At 42.6% G+C, this 23,139-nt stretch overlaps 1 protein-coding gene across 1 annotated transcript in view; it reads right to left on the bottom strand.

Annotated features, from left to right (window-relative positions):
• Nucleotides 1-22,505, bottom strand: part of LOC144719662 (transmembrane protein 132E-like) — a 202,448-nt gene extending 179,943 nt beyond the window's left edge. Inside the window, exons 1-2 of the mRNA XM_078595800.1 lie at nt 22,501-22,505; nt 21,320-21,512 (exon numbers count right to left, since the gene is read on the bottom strand). Coding sequence (XP_078451926.1) covers nt 21,320-21,512; nt 22,501-22,505 — 198 coding nt within the window. The remainder of the gene's footprint in view (nt 1-21,319; nt 21,513-22,500) is intronic.
• Between the last annotated feature and the right edge of the window lie 634 nt (nt 22,506-23,139).

Below are 23,139 nucleotides of genomic sequence, written 5' to 3'. Positions count from 1 at the left end.
TGAGTTTTTGCAAATAAAAATATCCAGGAAATGTGTCTAAAAATGATCGCTTGCCTGACCCTTCGAGAACGTGGTCTGCCATCGCAGATTAACTCAATTCCATCCCTTTGTCAGAAACATTCCTGCAACATGATAATATATCAGACTCATTATCACAATATATACAGGTGCTGGACACTTGTATGGAGTGGTTAAAATGGTTTTGGATGTGGCGCTTGCACCTTAACACAGGTCTCACTAGGACACAATGACATGGACGTAGCAATAAGCTTTGTGTTGGAGAATGATCCAAACAAACCACTCTCGAAGTGAAGAGAAACCAAATTGTATTTATTTTTAAAATAAGTGAGCCTGCAGTCATGTTTGTTTTACTGAAAGGATCAGAGGACTGCAATTTAAGAATGCGGATTAAATATAATCTGTATGCCTCTGGACTATAGTGGCATGTGGCAGATGGGGAGGAATTTCATGGCAGCTTAAGTGCTGTAAACCTTGTAAGTTTGGAATAATGTGACAAGAAAACATTGTTACATCATTTAGGAAGAGGAGGTGATTGATATGTATGTATGTAGCATGGTTGGCTATGTACGCTGAGAAAAAAAGTTTAACATACATACAGAACATATATGCAGGCTGGAGGTCAGGTTACCAACAATTCCATTTAATTAGGCACCCAGGGCTCAGTGACCAAGGAGAAGACCTAGAGAACCAATCGGGTCATACTAGAGATACCTATAGTATCTAGCTATAGTATCTAGAGCTACCTATAGTATCTCCCCAACATCTTACCTCCAACAAACTGGAGTAAAACTGTTGACTGTGCAAGACTTTCAGGTTCTTGTAGAAGGATGGGAGTGATAAGTGAGTTGATCTGGAGTGCAATGGCTTTGCTCGCATCACTCGCTCATTTTGGTTGATCGAGTTCCTCCACCATTTGTAGGAGAGCTTCAGCACTGTGTGATGTCATCCTACAGGTCAGTTTGTACTTTCTGAATTCATCTGCACTTCGCGAAATAACGCCACAATTAGACGAATGGCTCTGCACTTCTCATAACGGCTTCACCTCTTTTAAAATGGTTCCACGAACCGCAAGCGTACAAATGCACCCACACGCGTACGCGCGAGCACAAGTGTTTTCCCTTGCCCCTCCTCAAAGTGTTGCATTCATCGATGCTTACGACACATACGTTGCTTCCTACCCAGGGATTGAAATCCTCAATCGGTATTTTTCGTAGCGTTTCTACGCCGGCTTGGAGTAGGGATTTTTTTAGCGCAAAGCACTGCCAACTATATTACAAGGTACACCTAACCGTAACTATCATACGTGTGATTGCACCCTTCTGTCTGTAAGGACACCTGGTAACCCTAAGCGATATTCACGGGCGTGTTTTGCACATCACGCGAACTCCGGCCACCCTGGCAGTGGCTTTGGGCAGCCTCGAACAAAGATGGTCACTGCATAGTGCGCTTTTCTTTAAAACTGCCTTTTGTGTTCAGTTTGTTGCCCTTCCCCCGTACCTCCGATTAGCGTGGTTGGCTATATACCGTGCGAAAGAAGTTCACCATACATACGGTACATCATCACACACACCACCGCAGAATCATGGGGAAGAAAATATGGCGAGATGCATGTCGTGTGTGCCGAAACAATTCCCGGAACAGTTTTTTAGACTGTTCTGGCTGAGATTAAATACTGGCTCTGCTCATTCCACAGAAATAAATGAAGCTTTAAACTGACCTCGCATTACACCTTCTGTCATATTCATAAATCAGACCCTTGATGTTAAATTAATTGATCGTTTAAAAGCATTAGACATATATACCAAAATATATGTACGTGAATATCTTCACAACAAACGATTGTACTCGCAGTAATTAAAGCAATAAATGTATAGAATACTCACAGCCATTTATTTAGAATTTATGTGAAAGCCTCACACTGTTATTAGAAAAATGTGATAATTATCTCATTGCCATTTGGCCTTGCTAAGGGAAATTGAACATGACAATTCCTCTGCCATTAAAATGCTGCAGTCTTCAAGGTCATCATTAGTGCATAGAAGTTGTAATTTTAAATTTCCACACCTTACTTTTTAAATCAGTGGAATAATTAGCATAGCGACGATGCTGTAACAATAATAGACCTGCAGCCGACAATGACAATTTTAGATGATGTTGCTCATCACCTCAGAGGTGTCGTACCTCCTCCAACTGTTTCCTATGAGGGGTAAAATAATACATTAGTGACTGCAGGGGTTCCCTGTGCATAGGTGATGATATACATCACGGCCAGGTTATCTTATTAGCATGTTTTTTATGTATTGACATTTGTGTATGAAGCAGAGCCTATCGAGTATCTGGGGAGACCACGATCATATGTTTTATTTTCCCACGAATGCAATTTCATCCCCTTTTATTACTCAACATGTTGAGTCCTGTACTAGAATAAAGGAGTGTATTTTCCTTTTGTGAAGTGGTCAAATAATTGTATTTGTGCACCTCAGATTTGCACAGTTGGCTACGTATAGTACTAAATAAGTTCAACACACAGACAAACAATCGCTAAAGGTTGTGCTGCAACTATATTTATGTGCACCAAATCGTTGCATGTGTAGTGACATAGAATGCGTCACTGGAGCGCGTAGCGCTGAGGACTGGTAGAAAATGCGAGTGGGGGTAGCAGCCCATTTTACCAGTTGGACCCGTGGGCGAAGCCCGGAGCCTTCTGGGGGGATCCAGAAGGATGCGTGGCTGAGGGTGGAGCCTAGCCACACTGGGGAGGATAAAAGGCAAACTCCGACACACAGTCAGGGCTGCTGCCATCAGGAGTGGTCTTCGCCTCTTCAAGCCGTGGGTTTGGAAGCATGCTGTCTATCCTGACCCGGTATGTAGTTATCCCCTATTGCTGTGAAGACCGGAATAAACGAGAGAGAGTGCCTCCTACTAGTGTCTCTGAATCAGTACACTACATTTGGTGTCAGGAGTGTTAACAGAAATTTTTTTTTTTCTAGAAATTGTAGGGTTGTTACGAATTTTCTTTTTTCCTTTCGAATCCTTGTGGGGGAAAATAGGCTATGTTGAATTCCGCGAAGAGGAAGGATCTCATCAGCATATCCTTAAGTGATGAGGGTTCCCAGGTAGCCCCGGCAATCGGGACCCCGGTGAGGGGTCCCGAAGAGGTGGTTCCAGCAGGGCAGTGGGCAAAGGACAACGATCCGCGCCGCTGCCGGCTGAAGAAAGGTTGTGGGCACTCAGCGCACGCATCGTGGAGCTGAGCTCCGCAGTGACGGCGCTGGTGGGGCAGCTAGATAAGAAAGAGCCGAAGGAGGGGTCTGCGACTCGGGGGCAGCAAGCGGGCGACTCTGCCGTGACTGCCGACCAAGGGCATGAATCGAGTTCCGCCGAATTTAACCTGCAGCCGACAGCTCATCCGGGGGTGTCTTCCCTTGCGCAGCGGCTGCCGTTTATCAAGGAATTTTTGGCTGCCGGGGTGATTGGGCGGCCTTCTAGCGGCGTTTCACCGCCACTTGTGGGCTCACTGGGTGATCCGATACAGAGGCGCAACATGCTCTTCCCACCGCGCTGAACGATGATGCCTTGGCGGCGTTTTTTGCTATTCCCCAGGCGGACAGGGTGACGCTGCGGCAAGCATACGCTGTCCAACGCATGGCAGAAATTCATGATGCGGAGTCGGGGGGAGTCCGAGACGCCCCTCGCCTTCCGCAGCGCACTAATGTCACTGGCCCAGGCGGCGTACCCAAAGTTGGAGCAGGCGGGACTGGATTCTCTAGTGCTGGAGAAATTGGTGGCGCTGGCTCAGAAAATGAGCGTTTTTTTGCCGGCCACGGAGGAAGACGACCTGTCCTCGATTCAGGTAGCCCAATGCATCCAGGCCCACTGTAACCTGCGATGGCATGCCGAGGTGTTGGCCTAGGCTGGATTCCCGGGAGAAGAGGGCAACCAGGAGCGTCGAGGGTCTTCGTGGGTCTACGCATTGGGGAGTATCTCCATTGCAGTCGGTGTCAGGTGCACATGCCATCGCTCCTCAGATGGTACTTCGGTGCGTGATAGTTGGCCACAGGGGCCCGGGCAATGGACCGCATTGGTCCCGGTGGGAGCGGGATTCTCCACGGTAAGTGGATTTGTGCAGGGTATTGAGGTGCGGGTGCTCATAGATACGGAGGCATCCGCCACCATTGTTTCAGAGTTTGTTTTTTGGTACATATCCATCGACGGTGGGTTGTCTTAGTCTTGTGGAAAGTCCGCATGTTGCCACTAATGGTGGGAGTTTAGGTATTGTGGGCCAAATTGTGGCATCAATACGGGTTGGTGATATTGAAAGGACGGGTCCGGTGTTGGTTTCAAGTTCATTGGCGGTGCCTTGTTTGTAGGGGACTGATTTTTTGAAGAGGATGCCCCTCCGGATTTTGATTGACCAGGTTTGTGTTGAGTTACTGTCGGGGTCCCCTACTGGGTTGTGTATGGCTGACTCTGTGGTTCAGGCCCTTGTATGCGAAACTTTTATGGTTCCCCCGAGTGCACAGATGCTCATACCCTTGAGGCTGCGGAAGTGGCTCGAACAGAAAACCACTGGGGGTGGGGTTCTTTTAACCCCTGCCTCCTTCCTCCCCCTCCCTTCTCTCGCCCCCCTTACTGCTGAGGAGTATATAACCTCGTGTCATGGCAGATCTCTCACCTACTTCAGCAGTTTTTTTCTTGCAATGTTTGTCCAAGCTGATGACGATTTCTTGTGTTGTGATCGAAACGTCGTGATCTATTATTTTTCTACCTATGTGACTTTACCGAAAGAACCAAAGAGTATGGATTCCTGCCATCACAAAAGCTTCAAATCAAGATTATTTTAACCCCTTCGAATAGAGCGGTCCGTGGTCTCACTTTGATAGGGGCCCGGACAATAGTGAGGGGAGATCAGTAGCCCTTCCTGCAAGTATTGAATGCTGGGCTAGGTACCACGGTCATACAGGCGGGTACGGTGTTGGCCCACGCGACGGCTGCATGTTGATGTAACCACTCGGGTCGTGGCCGCGGTTGAACGGGAAGTGGTGTCGGATGACTCGTGGATGGATCCGTTGTGTGGGGGTAATACGGATTTGTCGTGGGAGCAGAGGGGCAAGTTGCAGGCATTGCTTTCGGGAATTCTCCGATGTATTTAGTAAAGGTAAATTCGATGTTGGCCGCACGTCCCTGATGCATTACCATATTCATACAGGTGGCGCCGCTCCCATTAGTCAAAACTCATTTCGGTTTAGTCCGAAGGAGAAGGACCATGTTCATCAGGCGGTCGATGAGATGTTGGCGGCCGATACAATCTCCCCGTCAACCAGTCTGTGGGGTGCTCCCATTGTTCTGGTTAAAACTCATTTATGGGAATTTGCATTTTTGTGTGGATTTTCTGAAGTTAAATAAAGTCTCCGTGACGGGCGCGTATCCGCTCCAACGGATGGAGGATTCGTTAGATGCCCTGTCGGGGGCCCGGTTTTTCTCCACCCTGGATCTATTGTCAGGGTTTTGGCCCTAAAACTGCATTCCGGACACCGCAAGGGCTAATTTAATTTAACTGCCTTCCGATGGGGCTTCAATCAGCTCCGGCCACCTTCCAGCGACTTATGGAGTTGGTACTGTCGGGGCCCCAATGGGAGTCATGTCTGATCTATTTGCATGATGTGATTGTCTTTGGACGCACGTTCCAGGAACATCTGCAGTGGTTGCGTATGGTTTTTGTTAAAATGCGGGTTGCTAATTTGAAATTAAATCCACAGAAATGTTACCTCTTGTAAAAGTCGGTTTGCTACCTGGGTCACATTGTTAGCAAGTCTGGGATTGCCACGTACCCTGACAAGACTGCGTGTGTGCTTGAGTGGCCAACCCCCACGTTGATGGGTGAGGTCCACAGTTTTGTTGGGTTCGTGTTGTATTACCGCCGCTTCGTGCCCGGGTTTGCGATGATCGCGAAGCCACTCCATGCTCTCACGGTGAAAGGCCAGAGGTTTCAGTGGGGGAAGGAGGAGGAGGCCGCATTTGTTACGCTGCGCGACGGCCTTGTGAACGCACCCCCCCTTCGGTACCCTGATTTCTCCTTGTCGTTTATGTTGGATACATACCGGGGTCGGCGCCATGTTGTCACAGGTGGAGAACGGGGTGGAGAGTGTGGCCGCTTATGGTAGCTGATTACTGTCCCCCGCAGAGCAGCGCTATTGTGTTACGCGCCACGAGTTGTTGGCTATCATGCACTTTGTACAGTAGTACCACCCGTACCTCTACGGTAGGCAAATCGTGGTACATGCAAATCACGTGGCTTTGCAATATGCGGTACGCGTTGACCAGCCGTCTACGCAACTCTCGCGATAGTTATAAATTCTGCAAGATTAATAGTTTGTAGTCATCTATCGGAAAGCGTTGCACCACCATAATGCAGACGCTCTGTCACGGTTATTGCTGAAGAGCCAGTGCGCGTGTTTGATGGGCGCCGACCATTGTAAGTAGGAGGATGTGGGGGAGCCGGGCGCCATTGTAGCATCGGTGGATGCTCCGCCACCCATACCGGGGGTGGCGCACGATAATCCTATTGGTCTTACACATGAGATATGGGGCGCCTCCGGTCGGAGGATGCCCCCTTACTGAAAATACGGTGCCAAGCAATAGGAATGGTTCAGGGGGTATGTCCCCCATGGTCCTCCGAGATGCGCTACTGATGCGCTAAGAAATGGAGGTACGGTGGTACTGTATTGTGGTGCAAACTGCTCTGCGGGGTAGAGTAATAAGAGCTGCCCATGTGCAATTGATGCACATAGGGGTGCAGAAAACGTCATCTATGTCAAAGCGTGACTTCCTTTAGCTCAGGATGTCAGAAGACGTTCACAACGTGCTTAAGGGATGTGTGGAATGTGCTCGCCGGAAGCCCCCGCCGAGACTGACCTGACCACCACTGCTGTCTATTGGGGTGTCCTGCGTAAATGAGCTCGTTGCCCTCGACATCCTTTGGCCATTTCCCACCACTCCGAGGGGAAATAAATTATTTCTGGTAGGGGTAGAGTACCTGTTATGGTGGCCGGTGGCATGGCCCCTGCCGGATCAGTCGGTGGCTTTCATTACGGAGGCATTCCTGCATGGTTATAGATTAGATAAAGGGGCCCTGGAACGTCTCCTTATGGACCAGGGTAGAAATTTTTCTTTGAAATTGTTGTAAGATGTATGTGATTTGTTGGGTACAAAGAAAATTCGAACTTCGCCCTATTATCCCCAGACTGACGGAATGGTAGAGCATTTATATAGGACTCTTACGTCAATGTTGTGCCAACAATCTACACATTCCGGGTGTTCTTGCGGCCTATAGGATGGCCCCTCATGCCTCTACCGGATTCTCCCCATTTTTTTTATGTACGGGAGAGAATGCGACCCCCCCCCCCCCCCCCCCATGGAAGTCCAGTAAAATTTTCAGCCAAGCAAGAAGAGAGTCACTCTACTGGGACTTATGAGCCTCACCCTTCAGTGGTTGACAGAAGTGCAGGAGGCATCCCATGGCAATTCGGCCAAGCAGCAGACTGCGAATGAAAAACTGGCTGGGCTTAAGGAATCCGAAAAACCGTGGAAACCTGGGGAGAGGGCATGGCTGCATTGCCCCCAGGTGCCTATGGGCACGTCTCCTAAATTACATAGGCCATGGCAGGGCCCGGTGGAGGTAATTGAGGTGAGGAGGAGGCCGCAGTGTGTGTGGATCCAGGTTGGTCGCAGGCATTGGTATGTGCAACCGTCACGAATGAAACGCTATTTTCCACATCATGATGTTGTTTCATCTCCACCTTCTGATCGCCGGGTGTTTGATATGTCCGAGGGAGCTGGATGTACGATTACGGAGGTTGCGCCTCAGAGAGACTCTGTTCCTTCATCTGCAGGATCCCAGGGCCTGGTGTCCATGGAACTGCCGACGGTGCAGCCCACAGGTGGACCGGGGTAGATGGTATGACCGCCACCTGCTTCTTCTTTCCCTTCACCTTCCTCTCAGAAGGGACCACGCCCATTGGGCAATCTTCAAGTCACCCCCCGGGGGACCCGTTCCAGGGCCATACAAGGGGCCGGCGACAAGAACCCATTCCAAGATGGTTCGGTTCAGATGACCACCCCTGCTCGTTGTTCGGTTGCTATATTATTTGGGGGCTGGATTGTTGCCATGCGTTGCGAATGTTACATGGCTATTGTTGCATTTGTCGTCCCGCTACGCGATGTATTAAGGTCAGCCGGGACGCTGTGTTTTTTCACGGGGGGGGGGGAGGGGGAGTAATTGTTGATGTGCTAACAATTACATACACCATACGATGGCAGCATCCAACATCATATCATTCAGTCGTAAAATGTATTGAAAAACGAATGTAATGAACATAAACTTCTAATCTGTTATTCTCCAAACCCTTTGAGAATGCTTAAGCCTGTTAATAGTCAATACCGTTTATTTTCACGAACCTTAAGATATTCAAGTTGTTTATGTAGAACTTCACATGTACTAAAGAGTTTTGAGTGCCGGTTAGAGATACTCGCACAGCGGTTATGTATTCTAGGATTGCTGTGCACAGATGAACATGAGCTACCACAAAACTTCAACGAATGTCAAAACTTTAAAGAATGCTTCAGCAATAGTGCCAACAGTACAGGCTACTGACACAATTCCAACAAATAATGAGACACATTACATACTACAACTTGAGATCTGAATGTGCATAGTTCCATTCCTGACTATGTATGTCCACGATTGTGTTATATGCATGAAAGGTTTGTCAATATCCCACGGAAATCATATATTGCTATTGCCACTATGAAATCCCTTCCATCCATTAATGTAAGAGAGCATTAGTCCACATCATCGGTGAAAAAATGATCTGGTCAAAGTCACGATAGATTATACAATCCCAGCAATGCACATAAGACAAGTAGGAGCCGAGCTTTCTCGTGTGCTTTTTTGGTTGTACCGCGTGTCGTTCCACATGATTTATAAAATTTCTTTACATTTGCTGGGATATTCTTCAATAACTAAACTGAATTCCTCAAGAAGCTTCAGGTGAAGTCAGTTCTTCTTTCTGTCATATGGCTGACGTAGATGCAGACCAACAACGACAATATCACATTCAGGTGGTCAAGTCATCTAACCGTGTCTTGAGAAGCAGAGTGTATCGCTGAAATGTCTCCTTTATATTTGTGAAAACAGAGAATTGTATTGTTATATTGTTATATTTCATGGTCTGTTCTGGATTACTACAGTCACACATTGGAGAGTTTTTTTTATTTTCCATTCGTACATCAGGTATCCGCATTTGCCATGGTTTGTGCGGATGTGATTAGGGTGAAGCATGAGCTTCGTGGAAGATTAAACACAGATATCTTCTGCGTTGAGGTCTTCACAAGGTGTTCATTTATGAGTTATTTTGAACTCAGCTCTCTAAGCTTCATCCGGGTTGAATTCGCAAGGGCTTGTGTCACTTCAAGTGATGACGAAAGACGTTATTGAGGTCCTGATAAATGCGAAGGCGACTGTTTTCCTCGATTTGCGGACTTCCCAGAGTGTTACAGCGTTACAGCGGATGGGGGGGGGGGGATTTGTGACAGCGCAGGCAGCCAGGGTGTTGGGGTTAACTTGAGGGTTTCAGTGATACACTGCATTGTAGTGTTCAGTGGGTTATCAACAAGTCGAGTGTGACTACTTATTGTCCATACTGGTGCACACTACTTGGCTACAGAGTGCACAAGGGCCATCGTTGATGTCCGTAGCACAGGTGCTGATGTTCCCTAGAGTGAAGTCAGTTTATCAGGAGTTGCTGACTTGATTTGTGTTCGAATTGGTCTTGCTGATATCTATACAGCATATACTGCCTCCTTGGAATGGTTGAAAAAACGTATCGATCCAACTCTAGCATGTTTCAAAACTGCGGCTTTTATATCCTGCCATATGAAAGAAGAAAAGAGAAGGAGACTAGACTTGATTTTATATTTAGATCCTTACGCATGGAATCATTTCATTTAAAGGTGGGACGCAGAGCACTGAGGCATCACAGTGATATTGGACATCTGTGAAAAAAGAGCTTAATAGCTCATCGGATTTCTTTAGGATAAATAAGGATTCCGATTCTCACAGTGTCAAAGCACGTTACAGTACACATTACAAAAACACTTATATATTTGTATTAACTGGGCTGGGTGACAGTGGTAAAGTGCTCGGTTTATAATGAAAAGGTCACGAGTTCAAATCCAGGTCCGGGGTCGACTGACCCCTTTCTCCCTCTGGAGTTGATAAAAATGAGCACCGCCTTGTGGGAAATCAGTAGACGTTGTCTTATGGATGGAGCCACCCTTACCATTGGAATATGGAATATTCATCACTGGCTTAGGGCTGTAATTTGAAAGATGAATGCCATCCATTGCTTAAACAATTGAGCAGGAAACAAGTGCAGTTTTATTAAGTAATTGCTGTTGCAATGGATTTGTTTGGCCCAATACAGTATATTTGTATAGATATACGCTAAGTCTCTTCCATAACATTTACTGATTTAAAAACACATAGACATTAATGTGTTCACGTCCACAATATTCTTACCCATATTTCTTTTGCAAACACATATTAGGTGATAGAAAAAACAACAACAAATGAAATATATTTTCGGGTAAAATAATTCAAGCTAATGTTTTGTACAGTATTTAACATGCTTGTTGGAAAATCATAGTTCCATGGCCTGGCACAGATGAGCCTAAGAGCAATGAATAAAATACAACGCAGAGTAAATGATTTATGCTTATAGTCAAAAGTTGGAATCTATGGGCAATAAATGAAGTTGTAACTCACTCGTAAATAATACGCTTGAACATCCTTGTCATTTGTGAATTAAATTAGAATATTTATATATGTATAATCTCATGAAAGGAATGGTTAAATTAAGTTGAGCAAAATATAATTTAACTTGAAGTACTGAGTTAGATTGAAATAATTAATTGCTACGTTTCATTGTAACTTCACATGGTATGTACTCATTAATCTGTTACTTGTCACTTGTCAAAACATGTTAAAGCTCTGAATTCGACACTATCACAAGTCCATTTGTTTGCCCTGATGGGGTTCTTTACATCGGCTCCGTGAAGCTAGATATGGTTCTCCGAAAACAATATCCATGTCAAAGAAACAACTGGCTTGTTGAGGTTATTCCGTCTTTCTTTAGCCCTCATGTTGGCACAAACAACCCCGTCTGAATGTACCTTCCCTTCCCCCCCTTTCAATAAAATACTTCTGGGAGGGGGGAGATGTAAGTTGCTTAGTGACAGTCTATGTCTGAAAATGCAACGTGAAGATGTAAGATTTTAGCCCATTTAGGATTACATACAAATTTATTCATTAAAATTCACTTTGATCAATTTCACAATCATTTCATGAACAGCCCTGGTTTTAGTAATGTAATCCAACAAATTAGCAATGTACAACAACAATTGGTTGATTCTTTCAGAGGAGGCTCACATCTACGTTGTAATGTTTACCACGCACGAGAGATTTTGACTTGATTGCAGCCTGCATGATTTGTTATTGCCAATTCGGGAACATAAATTGTTCGACAGACTGAGTATTCGTTGTGGGATGTGTGTGTGCACTATAAGTGGGGACCGATAGTGCAACGATCGGTGAGTGTGCTGCGCCACGAACCCGACGGTCCAAGTTTGATTATCGCTTATGGCCAACACCAGTGACGGTTATCTTAGCCAGTCCTGGACCTTGCCTAGGTCGACTCAGCCTCAAATGAGTACCTGGTGTGATGTGTAAACATCGTCACGACGGAGACAAAGGCGGCTAGGCGTGGTGCTGTCCACCCACTCCCTCGTCGTGCTGCATTAAGTGCAACAAAATTGTTCGTAATATATTGTAAACAAACCAAAGTAATTTGAAACTAATGAAATGCAATGCGATCTGTTTTATTAGCACAACACGTATTAAAATGGAATTTAACCAGCAACGCTATGCACTGATACATGGCTTGCTATATTATTTAGACTTAATAAAAAAAAACGGTACCTTTACTTTATAAAAGTAAAACTTTACGTGAAAAAGAACAGACTCGAAATTGAACTGCCTACATAGATCAGTGCTAACTAATAACTGCTATGTTGGAAAATCAATACCTTGTTTTGTATGTGTGCAGCACAGCTAATTTAAAACCTGTATTATGCAACACTTCCCTATTTTGAAATTCACATAGTCAATAAGTGTTTGATGAAACTATGTTTGTACATGTGATATAATATAATTACAAAAACCTCAAATGTTGGATTTAAATTCATTGCTCCCTCATATTATTAGTATTTCTGACATTGGCACACGACAGAATAATCTTGCAGATAAGGTTAATGATCTATGCTATACACTGTACAGATGTGACACGTGTTAATAATGCATCACAGCAATATTTGGAGAATGCAGGGATCAATAGTAATCATCGTTCATAATAATAAGGAAGCATATATATCCTTTCATGTATTTACTTGCATCTATACAGTCTGTCCACTGCGAATTGTGGTAAAAAAAATTGGACTTTTATGAACATCTCATGTCAACATAAATAAAACAACTACAATTTCAACATAAACCTGACCAACTGTTATCAACAGCCGAGGGCTGTATACAATAACAACACACACATAACTCAGCCAACATGCACCACCATTATATGTACTTTTTGTTCATATTAAAAAGAGGTTAATATAGGCCATTAAAATTCTTCATTTTTATAAAAGTTTAAGTGATTTTGGAGACATAAAATGGAATCACTTGCATAAATCAGTTGAAACTTCTTTCATAAACACCCATTATTACCCCATATATATATAAAAAACGTATGGCAAACTAAAATAATATTCTGGATATTACAGAAGCTGTGCTGGCATGACGATTCTTTCTTTTTAAATGTAATTGCCTTAACATTGATTTTGGTGAATATGTTTTTTAAAAACTTTACAAATCATTACAATGTACATTCACGTAACAACCCCGATTTACTGACCACTAAAACTAAATGTTAAAACATTCAATAAATGCAACGATGTCAAAAATACTTTCCATGAAATCCAAGCAAAATATGTTCTTAGTAGATTATAGCCTTAGTAGATTAGAGCCTCTTGGCACTGAGGCTGGACTGACCAATATATTAAGAGTTGTGGGCCACTATTGTGTCATAAATAGAGCTATAGGAGTGAGATGCATTCATAAGAGATATACGAGACAGGACCCAGAGGTTGTCATCAAGGTGATGCTCCTCCGTATGCATCACCTAGAGAGCCTTACTGGACATCTGTGAAAAAGAGCTTTATAGGTCATTCCAGTATAAAGGAAATTCTGATGTTCTTGTTCTGTGCTAATGCAGCACGAATCTCCATTGAAAACTAGCTGGGTAACTGGCTGAATGGAATTTTCCTTGTAACAAATAAATATTGATTCACCGGTCTTGGCTAAAATCTTTCCCGATGGCCTAAGCCATCTTTCTGACTTAGTTGTATTGTATACGAGCTTTACTACCCGGCTTTGCCCGAGACTTGGATTCTTGTCTTGGATTAATACACGGCCAACACGAAGGGTGGGGGGGGGGGTGACGTCAGCAGGCACACTGCATAACGCTGCCGCATGCGGGTGACATCACAGATGTGACGTCACCGCTCACTTGTGCAATATATTTCATCCATTATTTCCCCCCCTCCCAAATAAAAAAAAGTATATTTGTATACTTTTTACATTGTGTACAGTATGGAAGCTAGCCACGTGGCAAATTTTAAGTATGTAGCCTAGTATATTATATCCATTATTCCCCCCCCAGCCGCGCATTTGTGCGGGATACACGGCCTACGCGGAGGGTTTGGGGGGGGATGCGTCACGTCAGCAGGCACACTGCGTAACGCTGCCGCATGCGGGTGACATCACAGATGGAACGTCACTGCTCACTTGCCATGCAAAATATATCCATTATTGCGCCCCCCCCCCCCCAATACAAAACTCTATTTTTATACTTTTTGCATTGTATACAGTCTGGAAGCTACCCAAATGCCAAATTTCAAGTTTGTTGCATGTCGGGAAGTATGCTAAACATTTCGAACAGACACACATATTCACAAATTTCCCTTTTATATACAGGGTGTTTTAAAAACATGGACCCAATTTCAAAGCAGTATATTTCACAATGGCAACATGTTACAATTACACAAAAAGTTACAAACTGTTTAATGAGTTATCATGTTTTACTAACCATTTTATAAATGCTCTACTGTATGTGCTTTCCACCTGCTGTACGGACAACATCGAAATGATAGTTGAATTCGTCCCAAACGCCTCTCTTCTCACGTTTTCCTCTGAGGTGCATGGTCGCCCTGTGCTCTTCCCCTTACATAAACAGCCTGTTTCCTCAAATTGTTGGTACCAACAACGAATGCTCTTTGACATTGGCGGATCAATGCCAAAACGCCGTTGAAACGCACGCTGCACTGCAATTACGGATTTAGTCTTGCTGAACTGCAGAACGCAAACCGCCTTGTGTTGCGGGGCCACCATCTTGCGAATGACAGAGGCTAGGGGCTGTTTGTGCGCTGGCAGAGGCATCTAGCAGTAATCATTTGAAACTCTATGCCCCGCCCTTTCAAGTGGTAAGAGTTTCATTCATGGGCGGTTCGTGGTTGCAGAGATAGTGCGATTTCAAATCGGGTTAATCTGTTTGAAACACCCTGTATATAGATACTATACATTTATTTATAATTTTAAATATAATTGACTTTTTTTACTTTTCCTTTGTTCACATTTCACTGTATTAATGCATTTTGTTAAATTGACTTCCACATTTGTAAAATTTTAAGGTTCAAACTAAATTGGGTTCTTAAATTGTTCCTGATGTAATCCAGGTCACTCCATCCAAAACAGGCCATGTTGTTTTTCTGCGTTTCAATCTCTAGGTTCAATAAAGGAGACAACAAACAACAACATCCCCGGCCTCTGGCCGCCTAGCAGTATAAATGAGCATACTACAATGGTCAACGTTGAGGAGTAGACCAAATAACCTGTAGAGTTTGTTACGGAGGCCTTTCTGCCAGAGCAATTGCAGAGCCGCACCTCTTTCATATGAGATAGGAGATGTGTTCAAAAGACAGCTATGAAAGTAGTTATATTCTAAACAGAGACATGCGAGGTAGATGCATGTGTAAGTGAGCAATCAGGGAGAGAGACAGGAGATGTATTCAGAATAGATATATAAGATAAATAGGAGAAAGATGCAAACAAAATACACATGAGAGAGCTGTATATCATATCTCTTATATCGCCCTTCTGGATTAATAAAAAAAATCATGCCAAATGCACTCTTCACTTCCCAGTCCCCTTCTCCCACTGACCACCAGCTGCACTCATCACGTACCTACAGAGCCTCACATGCTTAACTAAATAATTTTACACAGTGGTGTAAAACAATTAATTTCACGAGGTTAATTTCAAACGTGAGTTTGAGTGACGTTGCTGGCTGGATAAATTGAGTTTGCAGGCTGGATGTGACCTTCCCGCCAGAGTTTGGACAGCTTCATGATAATATAAGGAGTTAAATACTATTTTGTTTATTTACCATTTCCATTTAGTATTTTTAAGTTTTCTATATAAGGAACACTCAAACATTGGTTCACAAAACCATTAATAATGATCATTCTGAATGTCCATTTGGGGTAATGAAGGATTTCAACTTTTCCCAAGTGTTATCATGGTGATTTTTATATTCCAGAAGTTGCCGTAGCTAGATGACTTATGAGCTATATCTGAGCAGGGATAATGTTACAAGACTTAAGTTTTTTGTTTATGGAATTTAAACATTTATTTGTAAAACATTCCACAGAACTATTATTGTTGATATGAAATAAACGTGTAAAAAAAAATCACACTGCCTTATTAACTCGTGCAGCCTCTGCCTTATTAATTTGTGCTCCAGCATAATGGAGCAAATGTTTAAGTTTGTGTTAAAGTAACTGCAATGGTGCTCTTGATCATTTTGTCAGTTTCTACTACATTCACCCAAGTAAAACTAAACAACCTGTGCGTATTAAAAAAAAGTTGTATATTTCGGTAGTAATTGGCTAAGTTTATTGAATACTTTTGGAGTATTTTACTCAGCTTATTATATTTGAAAAAAAAAAATAGGCGTGCTTGGTACAGGTCTGATGGTACCGACCATGCCAGATCCCATTCCAACATGAAAACGATTCTGAGCTGATCAATTCGATCCATGTTTTCTCACATCCAGTCACTTGACATTTAGGTTAATACATCAAAATTGCACCCCAATTATTAGCATTATACTTATAAATCCAGGAAAGCCTGAGTCTCAAGGCTATTTTTCAGGAAGGTTCTGCCAAGCTCTCACAGTTGGAGGTGGTGTTTACTATGTGTAATCCCAATTGAGCAATTTGCAAATATATATTTTTGGCATTCAGATGTTGGACCAACAAACGTTGTTTTTGCAGGTTTTTTTTTAAGCTAAGACTAATGGGCAGCACCACTGTAGTGTAAGCACACCCCCACCCCCCCTTTTGAAGTACAATGACTTAGGTTCGATTGCAAGTGACATGATCAGGCAATCAAGATGAAATCTGGTGAAGACCATTTTGATCTATACACAGTAAGTGAAATAATTTTATCAGATTCAAATATTTTCCAAAAATCAAACTGGCTCTAATTCTGCTTTGCACCAAAAGTGCTTCTTGATGAAATTATATAAATAGATACAATGTAACAACATAGGGGCAATTAAACTATGCATGAATGGAATTACAAGAGGAATGCAGATATATAAGACATGCTGTTTAAACGGGTTAATGCACTGCACCCAACCTGCTGTGGAAATAACCTTATGGTTAGTGAGGCTTGACTTGTGGATTGTTATAAAGTTAATGTTTTTATTTTACAGTTATTTTCATGGTGGTTAAGACTTGGCTAACATGTATTTTAATTACGTGTAGTTAGGTACAGGTTTATGCGAAGAATGTAATTATAAAAATAGTTTACAATTACTTTCAAGATACTTTACATTGAATCTCAAGGTGACAGTTACGACCCCACTGTTCTGAATACACCGACCATTGGGTCTCAGAAGCTAAGGAGGGTTAAGCTTGATTCGTACTTGGATGGGTGACCTCTGGTGCATAACAGGTGTTATAGGCATATGACTACGAGGACTATGATGAGCTAGGGGACGGCAGTACAGCAATTGGTGTGATCCACAAATGTGTTTTGGTCCATTTACTTGAAGCAGTCTGCGGATAGAACGATCAGTGTGAGGCTTTGAGCGCTATCCCCTCATGTACATGGGCTTTCTCCGGATACGACATTACCCTCCCACATATTAAACAATCATTGATGGTACCGGTGAACATCCAAATAAAATAAAAACTCATGTAAATGTCTATATACTCAATAAAGCTCATGTGGATTTTAATGAAACAAAAATAAATAACTTAAATGCATTGGGTAACTGATTTTAGCATTGAAAAAAAATAGCTTATGTACTGTATGTTGACCTAATTTCGCACCGTATGGAGTCAACCGTGCTAATTGGATGCGCATCTTAGATGCTGAATATATCTAATCATGGGGAACTCAAGACATGAAAGCTAAACATGAGTAAATCTTCTCTGCATTCTACACTTAAATGTAGAAAATAGTTATCGTTTAAATTTCGATTTAAAGCTTTCGTGACTGCAGGGATTCATCTTCTTGGTTGTTTCGGTAAAGTCACGTAGAAGGGAAATAATAAAATAATAAAAATAAAACATAATAAAATACAATTCTCACGACGTTTCGGCCACAACGCAAGCATCCGTCCTCAGGTTAAGAACATGTATGTCGGAAAGACATTCAGATCTGTTCTTCACCTGAGGACGGCTGCTTGCGTTGTGGCCGAAACGTCGTGATAATTGTATTTTATTATGTTTTATTTTTATTATTTTATTACTTCCCTTCTACGTAACTTTACCGAAAGATTCAAGGAGATATCGTTTACATTATATGTGTGGACATAATATACCTCCAAATTGTATGTCGTGATACAATGTAATTTTCGTCGAATGTATGCACGATTAGGGGTTTGAGCGGTGGCACACTGGTTCACACACTGCACTATTTACTTAGGGACCTGAGTTCCTGGCCATGGCTAAAATCAGTGGTGAGTAGTTATAGCCCCGCCCCCCCCACTCTTCACCAACCCGCACTAACCGGCATGGTGAAGTATGAAAAACACAGCCAGCATTGGATTGACAAAGGGCTGGAAGTAACTAGTGTATGCAGGATATCTTTAAATGCAACATCACGTAGGAGGAATGTGAAGTAAAATGCTTAGATATTCAAATCTGAGATGCAAAGTCGTAATACCGAGGCCTTATACAATAACGTGTCGCAGACACAAATAAGGAACCGTGCTCGCCTGTGGCATTTCAAAGATCTAATTAAACACTTTTCAATCCTCAAGCCATTGTATACACGCTTTTGCCAAGGCCAAATTAATTACCTGCAGCAAATGGATAACATTACGTGGCAAAGGGCTTATTGAAGAAATAAAAAAGATAAACAGCAACATATTATAAAATGTTTGCCTGCTGTAAATTACAACACAGCTATTAGTAGTACGAATATTCAATTTAATAGCAGCAACGCATGAGCCAATGTAAGGTGCAGCTGGCTTCTTTGGTTATTTAAAACATTGAGAATGTATATTATCTACACAATATATTTTGCTAGTTTACATCATCACAACACAAAACTAGACGTTGGAAATAATAAACGTGCTTTACAGTTAACACTATTATACGATCGTCGATTTAACTAATATAGAAACATGATTCAGTAAATCAATAAACAATTATGATGTGTTTATATTAAAAAAAAAGTCTAGAGGTTTTTTTTTACTCTCAAGAGATGCCTATCTGAGTAATGAGTTTATTTTTGAAATGCCATTCTCGTTGTAAGGCCCTCCTCCCAGGTGTCCGCTCCAAGGAACACAAGAAAGGTAATGGAAAGTTTCCGAGTGCTGCATCTACACAGCTCTGTATTATTAAAATAACTTATAACGTGGCAATCTACTCCTCGACCACTCACGTAGAATGGGTGCCCCAAAAACATGATTGTTTCAATGTAGACCAAAATCCATGCCCTCTTCTATATCTGATTAATCTCCACTGGGCATCACAAAGTGCTGCTTAGCGCTGGACCCCAGTACCATTGACACCCCCAAATAAGTAGGCTATGCTGTCAGCACTGGCGGAGCCAGTGGAGGGTGGGGTGGCACGTGCTCCCCCAATGATCCGATCAAAATCCCTAATTTCGATCGGATCATTGGGGTTTATTAGTAATAAATCGGCATTTTGCGACCCCCACTGCCACTGTGTAGCATATTATTACGTGCCAGGGACTCTATGAGATGATAGGACAATAGTCTGAGTCCACAATTAGAAATAATTAACGGCAAAGCAGTTATAAGTGACTCAGAATTGTGCGCAGTTGCGTATACAGTACACGATGCCGACCACACGCGGTTCGAAATCGACCCTCGATCGACGGCTGTCGAATAAAAAGCATGGGACAAGTCCTTACTTACTAACAACTTCTATAATTTTTCATTGCTGGAGGGGTTGCCCCCCCCCGCCCCCCACCTGAAAATCCTGGCTCTGCCATTGGCTGTCAGTGAAGGATATTTCCATTCCTCTAGGCATCTCCGGGCAATAGCTGGAAAGTGTAAGATGGGCAGTCTGGGGTAGTAATATCAGCCTGAGGGTGGCACTTGGCACTGATGTCTCTTTTGGAGCCAAAGAGCAAAAGAAAGCTTCTGCTTTCTGAGCAATTTCATCAATTAAAGCGTTGCCCAGTCCATCACATAGCAGTCAATGTTCCTCGATGTGAAACATACCCATTTATGCAGATTATTTATAAGCATGTATGTGAATAGTTTTAGTTGAGGTTATATCGCTCATCTATCAAAGGGGAAACTGTAGTGATGATGCGAAATTACTTAAATACACAATTCAAAGCCATTCCCGATGACACTGTGACTAAAACAAGTTGTTACTAAGATCGCAGTGCACAGAGAACATCTTCACAGTTCTGTATGTATCGAAATATAAAAAAAAAGTGATCTGCAATGAATTCAAAATAATTGCATGTGTTGGTTAACCGTGTAATATGTAGGTATAATCACTGTTTTGCAATGCGTGTAAATCATGTCCACTGGGTTTACATGACCCCTGAAACAAATAGGGGCTGCAGTATTCACCATAATTTAAACATTTATTTTTATTCCGAACTAAAGACATGGCTGAATCGCAATTATTCATCACAGGGATGGATGGGTTCATCGTTAATACAATGCACTGCTCAAGGAAGTCACCTCGAATGTGGATGGGCTATAAATTAATAGTTCAATGCCGTTCACAGCTTTGGCAGTAGTGGCATCATTATTATTATAAGCACAATCGTGATCAATCATCACGTGACTAAAAGTAATCAAATATATAGAGAGCAGCCCCACAGTGTCAAGAGGTGCCAGAAGGGGCTCCCTTCCCCCCCTCCCGCTACACCCCTCCACCCTGAGTTTTTGTGAACCATCCTTGCAAGCAAAGTCAGTCACGCTCTCAGGGTTAACACAGAGCAATGTGCAGTGAGCCTCGACGTTGAGTCCAGTTTGAGGCCACAGAGTAGGAGCACCGCTGCCCACTTCGACCATTCACTGGCAGCATTTCAGATATTCACCATGCGGCTTCCCCTGAAGCCATCCCCATTGGCTCACTCACCAACCACAGCATGAATATCTTTTCGTTGTGTATTTAAAATTGTCATTACGTATCTCCTATGAATGTGTCACTTGACACTTGGTTGCAAATAATATTTTCCACCTAAGGGGATTATCCAGATAAGATATTTTGACAAGTAAATATATATTTATTTTAACAGGTAAGGCCCACTGACCTAAATAGTTATTTTTCAGAACGGACCTTGCCCCAAATGATAGCTCAATGAAGTGGATTATGTGGAAATGTATAGCAGCCAAATACTCTGAATGCATGTTTCTAAATGTGCAAGGAAACACCTGAGGACCCGGAGAAAAATCCACGTGACCACGGGGAGAACATGCAAACTCCAAATAAACATATGTCAGGGTTGGAATCGAACCCACGAGGAAGTTAACATCTCTCCAAAACACATGAACATTGCTGAACCACTTACACCGTACAAAAGAAGGTAACTCTGCCAACAGTTCCTGTAACCAATGCTCACCATTGCGAGGGGGATGAGTGCCTGTGCATCGCTCTGCTTGACGACAATTTCCGTGTTGATGCGGTCCAAGGAAGGGGCAGGTCCTCCCTGCGGGTACTCGAGATGCCAGAGTAAACGACGGAAAGCAGGGGCGAGGCTGAAGCTCTCCACCACCATCTCAATACGAGCCATTTCCAGCGAGCCGGAGTTGTCACTGAAGGATGAATAAAAGATAGCATTCAAAGAATTAGAACAAAACTGCTTTTCAGAAGCCTGGTCCATGCTTGCAATATCTCATAAGGAGAGTAGTAAAAAAAACACGATGAATTAATTCCATGACAAATTGCGAAGAGGACACTCATAATGCTATTTTAATTGAAAGTCTAAATGGATAATATATCCAGGTGGTAATAAGCCCAGGTTGGTAATGATATCTGTGTGTAGCCTTGAGCCAATAACAAAGATTCAACATTCCTACAGGCAAATTAACATTGAGTTTCTGCAATGTAGTCGACATTTTCATCAACATCCATGACCAATCCACTGCAGGATGAAGGCCTCCCCATTTCATCGCAATCTCTCATCGCTGCTGCACACGAGCTAAATTCACCACTACGTCTACGTCGAGGGTGTCCACTTGGGCATTCTCTCCTTTGACTTCTTTAACTGACCTACAAATTGTAACGGACTGAGTCAATCCCAGAGCAGGATTTAAACCCCAAACATCCACCTCTGAGATGAGCTCTCGTGCCATGCTGCTTAACTCATTGTAAGTCACGCTACACTTTGTGCACTGATGTCCTCGTTACATTTTGGAACATTTTGCAGTTTTTAATATTTTCAAATCATACGCATCAATCAACATTGAATATATTGCACAGAGAACAGTATTTCCCGAGGTCTTGCAAATACTTTATGAGGCTGGTGGTAATCTAAAGTGAAACTTCGTACAATATTGTCAAACCAAAATCAATTGGCACATTTGTCCACGTGGCAACTTGATTTGTTTGGCTGTGTAGGGTGGTGGCCGAGTATAGTTCTAATTGAAATTACAACCACACAGCCTAACCCAAACAATTAATTATTAATCGTGTTCTGTTCTATATATGTGAGTTACACACTAACGCACACACACTACAGCGACAAATGTATTCAAGCAAAAGCTGTACTCCGAGAGCACCTCACACTAGTAGCATGCATACGGCATTGCACACTTTGTATTTAAATGTATTTATGAATGTCAATATAAATTATTTAACAATTAATGCCATCAGTTTCACTCATTTTGTGAATTTGCATCCAATGTTTGAACTTCAGTTGAACACTCCGAGATTGATACCTTTAATGAATACTAATAATTATTATATTAAAGTGTGAATGTTATGTTGTTTTATATGAATGTTATAAACTTATATAACCATAATGATTCAATCGTATAATTTCATTAGTGTCCAGGTAGTACTTTAATATGGGCACTATCACTGTGTGCCTGTTGTGATAATATTTCATTATCTTTTATTATGCTCATGGGGGATGGTGAACAGGTAACTATATTTTAATATAGTCAACAAAACAATGACAATAACAAGCATGAATTATACCTAACCTAACGCTCCATCAGAGCGCAAATACTTTTCGTGTCAGTGAAAGTGGCACTTATTTACGTGTAACTTTCATGACGAGTATCATAAAACACATTTATATCACCATTAATTGATGTATAGATAATTATGTTTAGATGTGCTTTTGCACCACTGCCAACGCGTGTGTCACCAAATAATTTATTAATTTTGAAGACCACAACTGCGAAACCTCCAATGTTTAAGACGAATTGAGGTTCG

This window comes from Lampetra planeri, chromosome 6 (genome assembly GCF_965212315.1).
Source record: "Lampetra planeri chromosome 6, kcLamPlan1.2.h2, whole genome shotgun sequence".
In the NCBI taxonomy this organism is placed as follows: domain Eukaryota; kingdom Metazoa; phylum Chordata; class Hyperoartia; order Petromyzontiformes; family Petromyzontidae; genus Lampetra; species Lampetra planeri.
The sequence above is the reverse complement of the archived record's forward strand: the minus strand, read 5'-3'. Positions and strand labels throughout refer to the sequence as shown.